Source organism: Perca flavescens, chromosome 6, assembly GCF_004354835.1.
Source record: "Perca flavescens isolate YP-PL-M2 chromosome 6, PFLA_1.0, whole genome shotgun sequence".
Taxonomy (NCBI): domain Eukaryota; kingdom Metazoa; phylum Chordata; class Actinopteri; order Perciformes; family Percidae; genus Perca; species Perca flavescens.
In genome coordinates, this window is record NC_041336.1 from 14,280,794 (window position 1) to 14,293,667 (window position 12,874).

The window sequence follows — 12,874 nt, forward strand, 5'->3', positions numbered from 1 at the left end:
GCTTTTAGGTGTTCTAGAGATTGATTTACTTATTACCACAAGATTAGTAAGATATTATGCCCATTTACCTGAACCACAGCTGTTTACCTGAGCCACTGCTGCCCCACAACCCTTTGGTGGTGCACATCAAAACCTTCAACATGCCGGACATGTTATCAAGCTTTTGAAACGCTGACCAAATGCTCGGATTTTTTCCCCCTTTTTCTTCCAACAATAAGCTCCACCAAAGTGTTTTTCCATGTTCAATTCAATTCAATTTTATTTATAGTATCAAATCATAACAAAAGTTATCTCGAGACACTTTACAGATAGAGTAGGTCTAGACCACACTCTATAAATTCCAAAACCCCAACAATTACAGTAATTCCCTCAAGAGCAAGCATTAGCAGTGGCTATTGCGACAGTGGCAACAAGAAAAAACTCCCTTTTAGGAAGAAACCTCAGCAGACCCAGACTCTTGGTAGGCGGTGTCTGACGGGCCGGTTGGGGGCGTGATGAACAGTGGTGATAACAGTCACATTAGAAGTCACATTGACTTCGAAGGTTATCGTGGAAGTTCATGTCATAGCAGGGCACATCGTGTCATACTGAGTAGTGCAGTCTCCTATACCGGATCCTGACTACTCTGTGCGTATGAACATCACAGCAGGGCGTTGCGGGATGTAACGTGGCGCTGCAGAGCACGGGTGGAGGCTGCGGATGCAGCAGGACGCAGCAGGATGCGGCCGGGAAATGCAGAGAAAGAAGAAACATAAGGACTCCGGGGAGTAAACTCCCCAGAGCTAGATTAGTAACAAGCATTTCTGGGACAGGATGCATACAAAAGTAACAAGTAGAGATGTGTGTCAGTGTGTCTTAGGGAGGAACAGCCTCCCCGGCAGTCTAGAATTGTAATAGCATAACTTAAGAGAGGCAGGTTAAAGAGAGGTGCCTGGTCGGGCTAGAACTCCCCCCAACCGGATCGGGCTGTACTGGCCTGCCTCCCTCTACTCTCGCTCGATTATTAATTATACAGTATAGAAAAAAACTGATGACTACGAGGAGAAGCAGTGGGCCGGGTTAGGTGGACGCTTCAACTCCTCGTCCCTAACTATAAGCTTTATCAAAGAGGAGGGTTTTCAGTTTACTCTTAAATGTGGTGACGGTGTCTGCCTCTCGAACCCCGACTGGGAGCTGGTTCCATAATACTGGAGCCTGATAGCTGAAGGCCCTGGCCCCCAGTCTACTTCCAGAGACTCTAGGAACCATAAGTAGCCCCGCATTCTGGGAGCGCAGTGCTCTAGTGGGACAATAAGGTACTATGAGCTCTTCTAAGTATGATGGTGCTTGACCATTTAGAGCTTTGTAAGTCAGGAGGAGGATTTTAAATTCAATCCTATATTTCACTGGAAGCCAATGCAGAGAAGCTAATACAGGAGAAATATGATCTCTTCTCTTAGTTCTCGTCAGAACACGTTCTGCAGCATTCTGGATCAGTTGGAGAGTCTTAATGGACTTATTTGGGCAACCTGATAATAAGGAATTGCAGTAATCTAGTCTAGAAGTAACGAATGCATGGACTAGTTTTTCAGCATCGTTTTGAGACAGGATATTCCTAATTTTGGCAATGTTACGAAGATGGAAAAAGGCTATTCTTGAGGTTTGTTTTAAGTGGGCATTGAAGGATATATCCTGATCAAAAATAACTCCTAGATTTCTGACAGCAGTGCTGGAGGCCAGGGTAATACCATCCAGAGTAACTATATCTTTCGAAAACGAAGTTCGGCGGTGCGTTGGTCCTATCACAATAACTTCAGTTTTGTCTGAGTTTAACATCAGGAAATTGTGGGTCATCCAGGATTTTATATCCTCAATACACGTTTGAAGTCTTGCTAACTGACCACTTTCATCTGGCTTAATTGACAGATATAATTGGGTATCGTCTGCGTAACAGTGATAGTTAATCGAGTGTTTAATAATAATATTACCTAGAGGAAGCATATATAAGGAAAATAGAATTGGTCCAAGCACTGAGCCTTGAGGAACGCCATGGCTAACTTTAGCGTGCTTGGAGGGTTTATCATTAACATTAACAAACTGGGATCGTTCAGAGAAATAGGACTTAAACCAGCTTAGTGCGATTCCTTTAATGCCAACTAAGTGTTCCAGTCTCTGTAACAGGATAGTATGGTCAATAGTGTCAAATGCAGCACTAAGATCTAGTAGAACAAGAATGGAGACAAGTCCTTTGTCTGCAGCAGTTAGAAGGTCGTTAGTAATTTTCACCAGTGCCGTCTCTGTGCTATGATTCTTTCTAAATCCTGATTGAAAATCATCAAATAGACTGTTGCTATGTAGAAAATCACATAACTGATTAGCAACCACCTTCTCAAGGATCTTGGATAGAAAGGGAAGGTTAGATATAGGTCTATAGTTTGCTAAGACCTCAGGATCTAGGGTGGGTTTTTTCAGAAGAGGTTTTATCACATTAATTTTAAATGACTGCGTTACATAACCTGTTAGTAAGGACATGTTGATCATATCTAATAATGAAGTGTTTACCACGGGTAACGCTTCTTTGAGTAGCCTCGTTGGGATGGGGTCTAAGAGACAGGTAGACGGCTTAGCTGAGGATATCTTTAACATTAATTGTTGAAGGTCTATAGGATAAAAGCAGTCCAAGTATATGTCGGAGTCATCGTTCTTTCTAGCGGTCCTGCATTTAAAAATGAACTGTTAGAAGTTAAGGGCAAAAGGTGATGAATTTTATCTCTAATTGTTATAATTTTATCATTAAAGAAGCTCATGAAGTCATCACTACTCAGAGCTAGAGGAATAGATGGCTCAGTAGAGCTGTGGCTATCTGTCAGCCTGGCTACAGTGCTGAAAAAGAAACCTTGGGTTGTTCTTGTTTTCTTCTATTAATGATGAGTAATAGTCTGATCTGGCCTTTCTTAGGGCCTTCCTAAAGGTTTTCAGACTGTCTTGCCATTCCAAACGGGATTCCTCCACTTTGGTGGAGCGCCACTTACTTTCGATGTTTCGTGAGATTTGTTTTAATTTGCGAGTTTGGGAGTTATACCAAGGAGCTAATTTCCTTTGCTTTATCGTCTTCTTTTTGAGAGGAGCGACAGAGTCTAAGGTCGTCCGTAGGGCAAGTCGTAGCACCGTCTACAAATGTATCAATTTGAGAGGGACTGAGGTTAACATAGAGGTCCTCTGTTATGTTAAGGCACGACATAGACTGGAATGCTGTAGGAATATTTTCCTTAAATTTAGCTATAGCACTGTCAGATAGGCATCTAGTGTAGAAGCTGCTATCTGGTTTAGTATGGTCAGGTAGCAAGAATTCAAAAGTAATTAAAAAATGATCTGATAATACCAGATTCTGCGGAAATATTATTAAATCCTCAATTTCAATACCATATGCCAGCACAAGGTCGAGGGTGTGGTTAAAACAGTGCGTCGCCTTGTGGTGTGTTTAAGTGTGGATGTTCAGGTGGAGACTCGAGCGTCTCAGGGGAAGTGGGTGTGCATTGATTTAGGATTATGAATAATGTAAATGATGTCACAAGAGGGTTGTCTAATGGCTTTTTGCTGTAGTTGTCCAGAGAGTAAATATGGTAAGCAGGTGATACACAAGTGTTCCATTGATAGACCCCCTGTGTTGTATGGGTTGTATAAATATAGTAATAGAATGAGGCTGATATTCCCATTTCTGCAATGATTCCACACTTAAACACACCACATGAGACCGCTCTGTTACATAAAAACATGGTCATTTTTATTGTCTTGGCTTCTTTCTCATGACTGTGACAACAGCCGAACAGAGTTCATGGATTGCTGAACACATTTTGTCATTGCATTCAGTACATCTGTGCAAATATTACTTAAGCATTCTCCTTGATGCCCCGCATGATTATGTTCCAATCTTGTTTGCTGTAAGGGGTCACTGTGTAGATCATTTTTAAATACAGCTGTACCAACCGCTATGTCAGCCCAGGACAGGCAAAAGTCCCTGATTCGGAGCCTTTACACATAGCGGACTTCTTTGTTCGGTTATGTAAAGTTGCACCGTTCTTGTAAACAAAGTTATGTTTACATTCAGTGTTCCTCACCAGAATGCATCACTTGCATCTTTGAGGCCTGCCAAATGTGTTTTTATGTATTTCTTTTCCCAAAAAACATTTTCAAAGCAGTTTTTTATATATGTACGTATGTCTATTGCAAACTGTGCTTTGTTTACTCCAATGTTTGCTAGTTTTGCAGTCTTCTTCACTGTCTTTGTTGGCGCCTGTAGAAGCACTCCTCCATAGCGCCATTAGTGGTCAAAAACTCCACAGGGTATCTTTTTAAAATGAACTGCAGTTATAACTTCTTCTATCGTGCACTCTGTTCTCCAGTTCTGACAGCCAGAGTGCTGCATCAGTCAGCCCTTGTTTCAGTCCCTTGCTACACAGCAGCAATCCTCTCCCTCAGCTCCCATCCCATTTTCCTCCAGAGAGCTTCAGGTTTCATTGGTATTCATTGTAAGTGCCACCGACATCATTGACAGTACAGATCACAGTGATTGTCTGACCAGCGGCCAACGTTGCTGTCAGCCAGCCAATTCTTTGTGGCTCCAGATAGATAGATAGATAGATAGATAGATAGATAGATATATATATATATATATATATATATATATATATATATATATATATATATATATATATATATATATATATATATATATATAGCCTTAGGGATCTGTAAGATGATAAGTTACAGATAAGTTCAGAGATAAGGGTTGTATGATTCATCACATGAGCAGTCGCACACCTGTAGCATCAAAATGTTGTAGGGATGTGGTTGAAAAATGCAGATATTAAATCACATATTTATTAACAGGATTTAGCCTTGATACAGTAACATGGATGAATGGGGAAGGAAAGCCGAGAGCTGGCTGCTGTGTTTGTTATATGGCATTGGATTTATTTCTTTTCTATAGTAAACTATTTAAATTTAATATTTAATCCCTGTATACACTGTTTGGCTCCTGCTTTTTCCCCACAAAGTTGCATTTTGTTACAAAATTGCACATCTTCTACTTTCATTTTATTTTACTACCATTCCCCCTCCTTCCTCTCCCCTCCCACTGTCATTGCAGTGTTTTGGCCGCCGTCCCGTTGTTATGAAGAGACCACAACAATGGCCCCTCTCTGTCCGAGCACATCACTGCCCGAAGAATGCTTGTTTAATAGTGGCATGCTTAGGCAAGGGGAAACACAATGTCTTGTATCCCAGCTGAACTCGTTCATAGACTCATACTGCCGTTCTCTCTGGTCATCGGACTTCATCCAACTCAGGGTCATCAGTAACTGCCTCCGTTTCCAAGGCTGATGACATAGCTTCTCCATGTGCCGAGCTGAGCACAGACAATCTTTGCCATGAGGCCTGATATCTCACTGAATGCTACTAAGCATGGTTGTTGCAGTAGTGAGAAGTTATTTGGCCTCAGCTATTCATGCAGACCTTTGTCGAGCTTTGTGCCTCTTAGGTTTAATAATAATCAGAGTTTTACACACAAAGGAGCAGTATGTTTGAAAAAAGAAAAAAAAGAAACGTTTTACAGCTTGTTTTCGAAGGAGATGTTTATGGCTTAAGAGGCACACTGTACAGTCGCATACTCTATAGAAAGCTATAATCATTTCTCTTTTAAGTCGCACGGCATTGGTCTTGCTGCTCATTGGTGCTCTTCTATGCAAACTGTTGAATAGCGCAGCATTTGTAGAGTAAATCTTTAGTGCATTAACTGTGCCAGTGTGACCGCCCCCTACTGTCTGTGTTGTTTTTAGCCAAAGTCTGAATAATTTACAGCATGTTGCCCCAGTGTTTACCTTCAGAGACTATGCAGAAGGAACTGTGCTCCAACATGGTTCAACAGGGAGCGCAGGGCTACAGTGCTGAGTGGACAAAGCCAAGAGTCCCTCCCATGAGGGTCTTTGTTTGGCTGTCAAAGCCTGGGCAAACTAATGTTTGAGTAGGAGATTCAAGTTCAGCAGCATGCCAAATGTGAGTCATCGTGCTGTGAGTAAAGCTGCTGTCCCAAAAAAATCAGCCCATCTATTCTTTTATCAAAAAACCTTTAAAATCTCAGAGTACAGATGACTCATGGGCTTGACTATTATCGACTTGTTTTTTATCAAAAAGAAGTTTGACTACTTCTTGGAAGATGATCACTCTTATTCTGTTTTTCCTAAGCAATTCATTTCACCTCAATAGAATTATCCGGATGCCAAAAACCAATTACTGTGTTTTTTGTTCTACCAGGTAGTCTGGCTGTTTGCTCAGGCAATGAATCAGTTGGGCTGAGTCGAAAATGGTATTAGGCATTGAGTCCGAGGAGCAGACTTAAGACCTATTATCTTGTGCTTCTGAGCAAATGATGTAATCTGTGCAGCAGAAAATGTTGCTGAACAACTGAAAGAAACATTGTAGAGTAACAGAGGAGCTTAGATTGTTTTGTTGGAGGTGTTCTTTTTCATTATCTTGTTACAGTTTTGATATGCGAGTTATCAAATTGAACAATCCCCCCCCCAAAATAAAAAACACGGACTCCCACCCTCACACTTTTGTAAACGTCATCCACACTAAACTACTTCTTAGGCCCAGTAGTGAAAGGAATGAAGACCAACTGGTTGAGTTCCATCTCTGTACTTGCCCTACCTTACTTCACTCACTTGTTGTTTTACTGTGTCTTTTTCTTCGACCAGCTCCCCAATCAGCTGTGAATCAAAACCCTACGAGGCCTGACCCGGAGGGGGAGAGTAGCCCGCCGAAGACAGACCCCACCGAGAGAATGGAGTCTCCAGCTAAGAAAGAAACAGACCGGAGATTGACTACCCCCACAAAATCTGACGTCATCCCTCGATCACCTGGCTCACCTGCATCACCTGTTCCCAGGTTGAAAAGTGGTAAAGGTAATTTAGACACTTCTCCTATAAAGTGCTCATGTTACTCGTACAGAGTTCTGTTGCTTAAAGGTTAAACTTATAGTGGAAGCTAAATTTGCCAAGACACGACGCAGTGCTCTTATAATTTACATATATATTTGCAATCTTGTGGAGTTAGGTCAGCTCTGTTGAGGCAAGGTAATGCTTCAGTATCTGAGCAATATAGTGACCACATGCTTTCAGACGTGGTACTAAATCCAATAGAGCTGCTGCAGTTGTTGGAACAAGCATGGAACAGAAGCTGCTATGTGAGGACAGCTCAGCTTTGGGCTCAAAGATTTTGGGCAGAATTAAATTAGTAAGAAAAAAAAATCACAGTAAAGTATGGACAAATGAGCTTTCTTGGTAAGTGGATGGCTAATGCCGATCACTGCTGATAGGTGAAATAATCAAGCCTGCATGTACTCAAATGTATTTTCATATTTCATATGTTCTATAATGGGTTATTATGATCGAGGAAGAAGATCACAGGAAGGCAAAGAGGCCCCTATGCTTGCGATGGTGGCATCTGGTTTAGATGTTTAAGTTAATAACAAATTAGAGTAACTAATTGACTAACTGATTGAATAACACATGGCCTTTGGAAGGGGCTACAGGATGTTTGAGTCTATTAGAGTAGGGGGACCTATCAGTATTAGGATGAGATCATGAACAAGGGTTTCCTGATGTGCGGCCCCAGAAAGTATAAAATGTATGTTCAATCCTAAGATCGGGAGACACGTTGGGTACATGCAGCTTGTGTTTGTACACAGGGTTATCTCCTTTGTTCAATATTGAATAAAGCTGCCTATAATCTGAAATCATCGTAGTCGTCATTTGTGAACATCTCCATCATCCATTTCCAGAGAGTTCCATCTCTCAACTGCCATGCACTGATCCATAATGAAAAATGGGCAAAGGGAACCGGAATAGGAATTCCATATCAGTGAGCGATGCCAAGAGGGCATTTACTTTGACCTGGCAGTTGCGCCATAGCCACTTCCACAATGCCACCACTTGAAGTCATTGCAGCCACTGGTTAACAGTACATGCAAACTTTAAGGAACATGTTTGATGGTTTTTGGAGTGTAAGCCTCTTTTCTCTCTCCCCTTTATTCTTTATCCATTAATCCATTCACTGTGGTCGTGGTCTTTATTCCCTTAGTGCGAGGTGACGGGGATAAACCCCCCCCACAAAGCCTCAAACTGCTCCCAAAACTATAACAATACTTCCAGTTTGGATATTTCGTTATTATCTTAGCCATGTCAGTTATATCAAGACTTTCATGATATTCTGTGTTAATTTGCCAAGTCTGGTCTATTTTAGAGAAAGATGCAGTTGAGTCGTTAGTCTGCTGATTCAAAAAATGAGCCACACTTCCCTTTTGTCCTTCCAAGTTCCTTTTCCGCTGGTTCTGTAAAGCTCATTACTTGTGAGGTTTTGCACCACCCAGAGGGGTATAAAGATGAAAAGCGCTCGGCGGCCCCTTAATTAGTAAAATGAAATGGTGGCTTTTAGTTCAGTTGGGAGCTGCTGCTTCTGGTAATGGTCTGCTCCAGTTGTATTTTGTCACATTGATTGAGTGTGTTGAGTCAGATTTTGCCTAAGCAAAAATTGAAAGAAATCTGTCTGTAAACACACTATTTCTTGTTTCTTAGGTGTCTGTTGAATTCGCACAATGAGGGTTGCATGTCACACTGTGCAGTATACCCTGCACTGCTCCTTTTTTGTACTCCAATTTAGAGGTGAACAGAATAACACAGAGCTGACATTCTGAGTGTGTGCACAGTCTGGAGCCCAAAAACACCGCACCTCGCATTATTTTCTGGGCCAGTCTGTCTTTGTCTCGAAAGCTTTGTCCATGTGACGTTATGATTAACATGGTGGTAAGTTGCAAACAGGAGCACATCACACCGACCGGCACCGTGCACATGGGCCATAGTCCTATAAATATCAAAGTAGGTCAGAGGCTGTTCTTAGGGGAGGCTGCATGGCAGATTGTTTTCGTGTTTGTGATTCATGCCTCCTCTTATTAGACATTGCTGAAGGATAAGTTCCTTTGTGTTTGATGTTGAACATCTGTCTGTGAAGGTCGAGAGGGATGATCAGACTCAAGAAAGATCTGCAGCCAGTGCCAGTGTTTCCCAGTGGTGGATGAGTTATTAGTGGTAGTACGCTACAAAACATATTAGGGCCGGGTATCGCCACGGAAGGTCCTGATTCGATTTGATTAGATTCTATATCGATTCGATTAGGGATATTTCAGTTACAATACAAATTTTGCTTGGATATGAAAGAGTTACTCAGAGAACTAATGCTGTAAATTGTACAAGGAATTGTCTAACCCGGTGCATTAATACAAATATTAATGTTGTTAAGAACTGACCCCAAAGCAGTTACAAAGAGACCAAAAACATTGTGAAAGTGCTTTCTTTAGCGCAGAGGGTGTGATGCAGAGAAAGAGACCTAAAGCCATACATCTGTGAAAATGGCCATGACAGTTTTTTCTCTGGAGAATTATTGGAGCATTATTTAGCGTGACATGGATTCCTTAGATCGCGTAGTTTCATATGATACCCAATATCTTCACTCTAGCTTTAAAACGGAGCCTCTTATAAGATCAATCTCAGGATTTTATGATTTGATAACGGATCATTCAAATGAAGATCGTTTTGAATCAGAAAAACAATTTGTTTTTTTAAACTCAGCCCTACTACAAAGAACATATGGTTTCACATGGTAGCTATTTTGATCAATGCACATTTTAAGCTCATTTATTTTTGTGGGCTGCAGAAATAAGTTATAGGTTATAAGATATACGGGAAACTGACGTGACACGCTACAGGATTACAGTCAGAATTTCAGGATTATTATTGTCCAGCTGCAATTTTGTGTTATGAAATAAATTATTACTCAGTAATGTGAAAATATGACTTAATTTGCTGTAATCTTTGTGTTGTAAGTAGGGCTGCAACTGAAGATTAGATTCATTATCAGTGTATCCCATTGTTTTTTTAATTAATCTATTGATTTGGTCTAGTCTAGAATGTTACTATTGAAAAGCTGTAACCAATTATTGAATTGAATTAATTGATTATCAAAATCGTTGCAGTTAAAAAAATGTTTACATCCATTGATTAATCAAATAATTGGTTTAGCTGCCTAAAATGCACAAAAAATAATCTTAAAAAAACAACTAAAACGTGCCTTTGGAAAGTCACAATGAAAATATTTTAGAACCAGCTTCCATCACGAAATGATGCAGTTTGAATTCTTAAAATGGCACAGTTCAGTGTTTGCTTGCTTGTTCCCCTTGGCTTTTTTTCACTGAGTGGTTCCAATGGGGTATTTGGAAGGAATGGTATGTGTGAGCACACATCAGACATGTCACAGAGAGAAGATATATATGTAAGTGCCCCATGTAGTCATAACATATCAAAGTCAAACATACACCCACATCCACATAGGAGATTTACAGAGCCTACCGCATGCTGCAGCTTTTATTTGGAGAAGATTTGCTTCCATGGAGATTTTATTTCTTGATCCAGAAAATATAGCACACGTCAGCTTCAGCCTTTGTTGAGCATCAGAAGTGAAATGTTGACCTTGCCAGTTTCCTGTCATTGTCTTGTGGCGTGTATTTCCTTGTGGTGATATTTAAAAGTTAAAAGCCTCTGTCATGATGACTTTGCAGCAGTGAACAAAACATTTACTCATATATTTATGTTTATCAGAGGGCAGGTACATCATTGTTGCCTCAGGTCAGTTTTTGGATGAGGGAGTTTGGGAAGTCAACTGCTATGGTCAGTGCCACAAAACATTATTGTCCAAATAATAGCACATTTACAGAACTTTAAAGTTAAGATATTAGCTTGTTAACAAAATACTAGTAGATATACTGAATAAATACAAGATGTACACTATGCTCTTTTTACCCCATAGTGGATATGTAGTGCTATGGAAATTTACTGAATTATTTCTGCATAACACAAGCCGTCCTTAAGGAGGGATTCCAATTAAGGTTAGGATGACTAACAAGCTTTAATTGCCAAAAAGTCTTAGATGTTACATTTCTCACAGGTTGTGTTGCAGATTGCATGATATTGTGTTTGTTTTGACCTGCAAGGAAACTTAAAGAAATATCAAGATTTATTAACTTTCTTAAATAAATGCTGTGTGAGTGAGATCTGATGGGTCTGAATGGATTGGACTTGATATAAGTTTACAATATGGCACCTCTCATTTACACATCCTCTCCCTATTTTCCTCCTTTTTCCCTTATTATCCCAGACATCATGAAGTCCGAGGAGAGGCAGAAGCTTGCCAAGGAGCGCAGAGAGGAAAAGGCCAAATATATTGGTAAGTGGAAACAAGGTGTGGGAGGACAAGCCCATTACATAGGAAGAGAGCTCCCCCTAGTGTTGGGGTGAAAGAGGTTGTTGTTTTACATTTGCAGTTGTGTTGCTGCTTGGATGGCTCCAGGCTTCTGCACCAAAGTGACTAAAATCAGCAAAAGCCGAGCCACCATTTTACCAAAGACGAGCCAGCTTTCATTTTCTACATGCATGCTGAAATAAGCTGTCAAAATGTTTGCTTATTGTATGTTTGTTTGACACATTAGCTCTTGGGCTCACCTCTGCACTAAAATGTATGTTAATACAATTTGAATGAGATAAAGATATTCATCACACTAACAAAAAAATATTTTTGGCAATTTTGCATCTTTTTGCAGTGTTATGAATATATCTTGACTTGCTGTTATTTAAAATCGGTTTGCAACAGTACTGTGTTATCAAAGCATGGACACCTTTTACATTTTATTCAAACTTGACTAATATAGTTTGATCAATTGGGGCAAAATGTCCTCAGTGACTTTCACTTGGGCGTCATAACAATAGACACGGCAGTACTTATTTTGTGTCAGTTGATATTGCATCTCCTGGCCCGAGTCCTTATTTTCTGTTTAACACACGGCTGTCACACTGTTACCTGGCTTACACGCTGGTCGTGCACTGCTTTGCATGACTGACAGTTGCCTCTGTCTTCTCTCTCACTCCTTCCCTCCCTGCAGAAGAGCTCAGCATGTTACAAGGTAAGCCACTCACCTATGTGTATGTGGTGGTGGTGGTGGTAACCTATTTCAATCATTCTCTCATTTGGATGTCTCAATTTAAAGGAGTCCAGTAGCTTTAACTAGAATTGGGCAATAAACCGAAAACGTACCAATATACAGACTTTAGTAATCATAAACTAACCTAAAAGGTTTTCCCATTTGGCTCCAAGAATCATCCCATAAAAAAAACACAAGTTACATGATTTGGCCCCCTCTCTACTTCATTCCATCTCTTATTCTATAACAAATCAGAATGCAAAACTAATAAGCATCAATGCTAATGCTTTAGTAGTTGTGCTTGTTTATAATATGAGCTTTTGAAGAGATATGGCAGACTTGTTGTCATCAGAGAGCCCTTATGGAAGGAAAAATATTTACATTTTTTATTTGGTCATTATAAAGGTAAAGACTACATGAAAAGAGTTACAATATTGAGTTTTGGTCGTATTGCCCAGCTCTACAGTGTTTTCATTCATTTAATCCCCGTGGTTTTCCTTGTTTTAAAATCATGATTTTATTTTTTCTTTATCATAGAAATTTCAACTAATTGCAACCTTTTCTGTCTCTGGACATCATCAATGTGTCTTTCACAAAAATCATGTAGGCATAGATTGATCAATAACAAATCATGTATCTGTAAATAAAAATTTATTGTGATGCAATAGGGTTTTAATCCCCGTTCACATAAAGGAAGACGAAGCGTGCCATGAGTTTGAACTTTGTTCATCCACACGTTCCATCTGCAGACACCACAGAACTCCTTGGATTTTGTATTTAAAGATCACACGTTTGAACCACATGCCGCAA

The 12,874-nt window shown here is 40.2% G+C and overlaps 1 protein-coding gene across 7 annotated transcripts in view; it reads left to right on the top strand.

Annotated features, from left to right (window-relative positions):
* The window catches only part of map7d1a (MAP7 domain containing 1a), a 49,927-nt gene that overhangs the window by 13,435 nt on the left and 23,618 nt on the right, over nucleotides 1–12,874 (top strand). For 5 of the 7 annotated variants that reach the window (XM_028581278.1, XM_028581280.1, XM_028581279.1 and 2 more), the window contains exons 2-4: nucleotides 6,735–6,941; nucleotides 11,245–11,313; nucleotides 12,026–12,046. In XM_028581278.1, coding sequence (XP_028437079.1) covers nucleotides 6,735–6,941; nucleotides 11,245–11,313; nucleotides 12,026–12,046 — 297 coding nt within the window. The remainder of the gene's footprint in view (nucleotides 1–6,734; nucleotides 6,942–11,244; nucleotides 11,314–12,025; nucleotides 12,047–12,874) is intronic. The other 2 variants (XM_028581282.1, XM_028581284.1) reach the window with 1 other exon arrangement.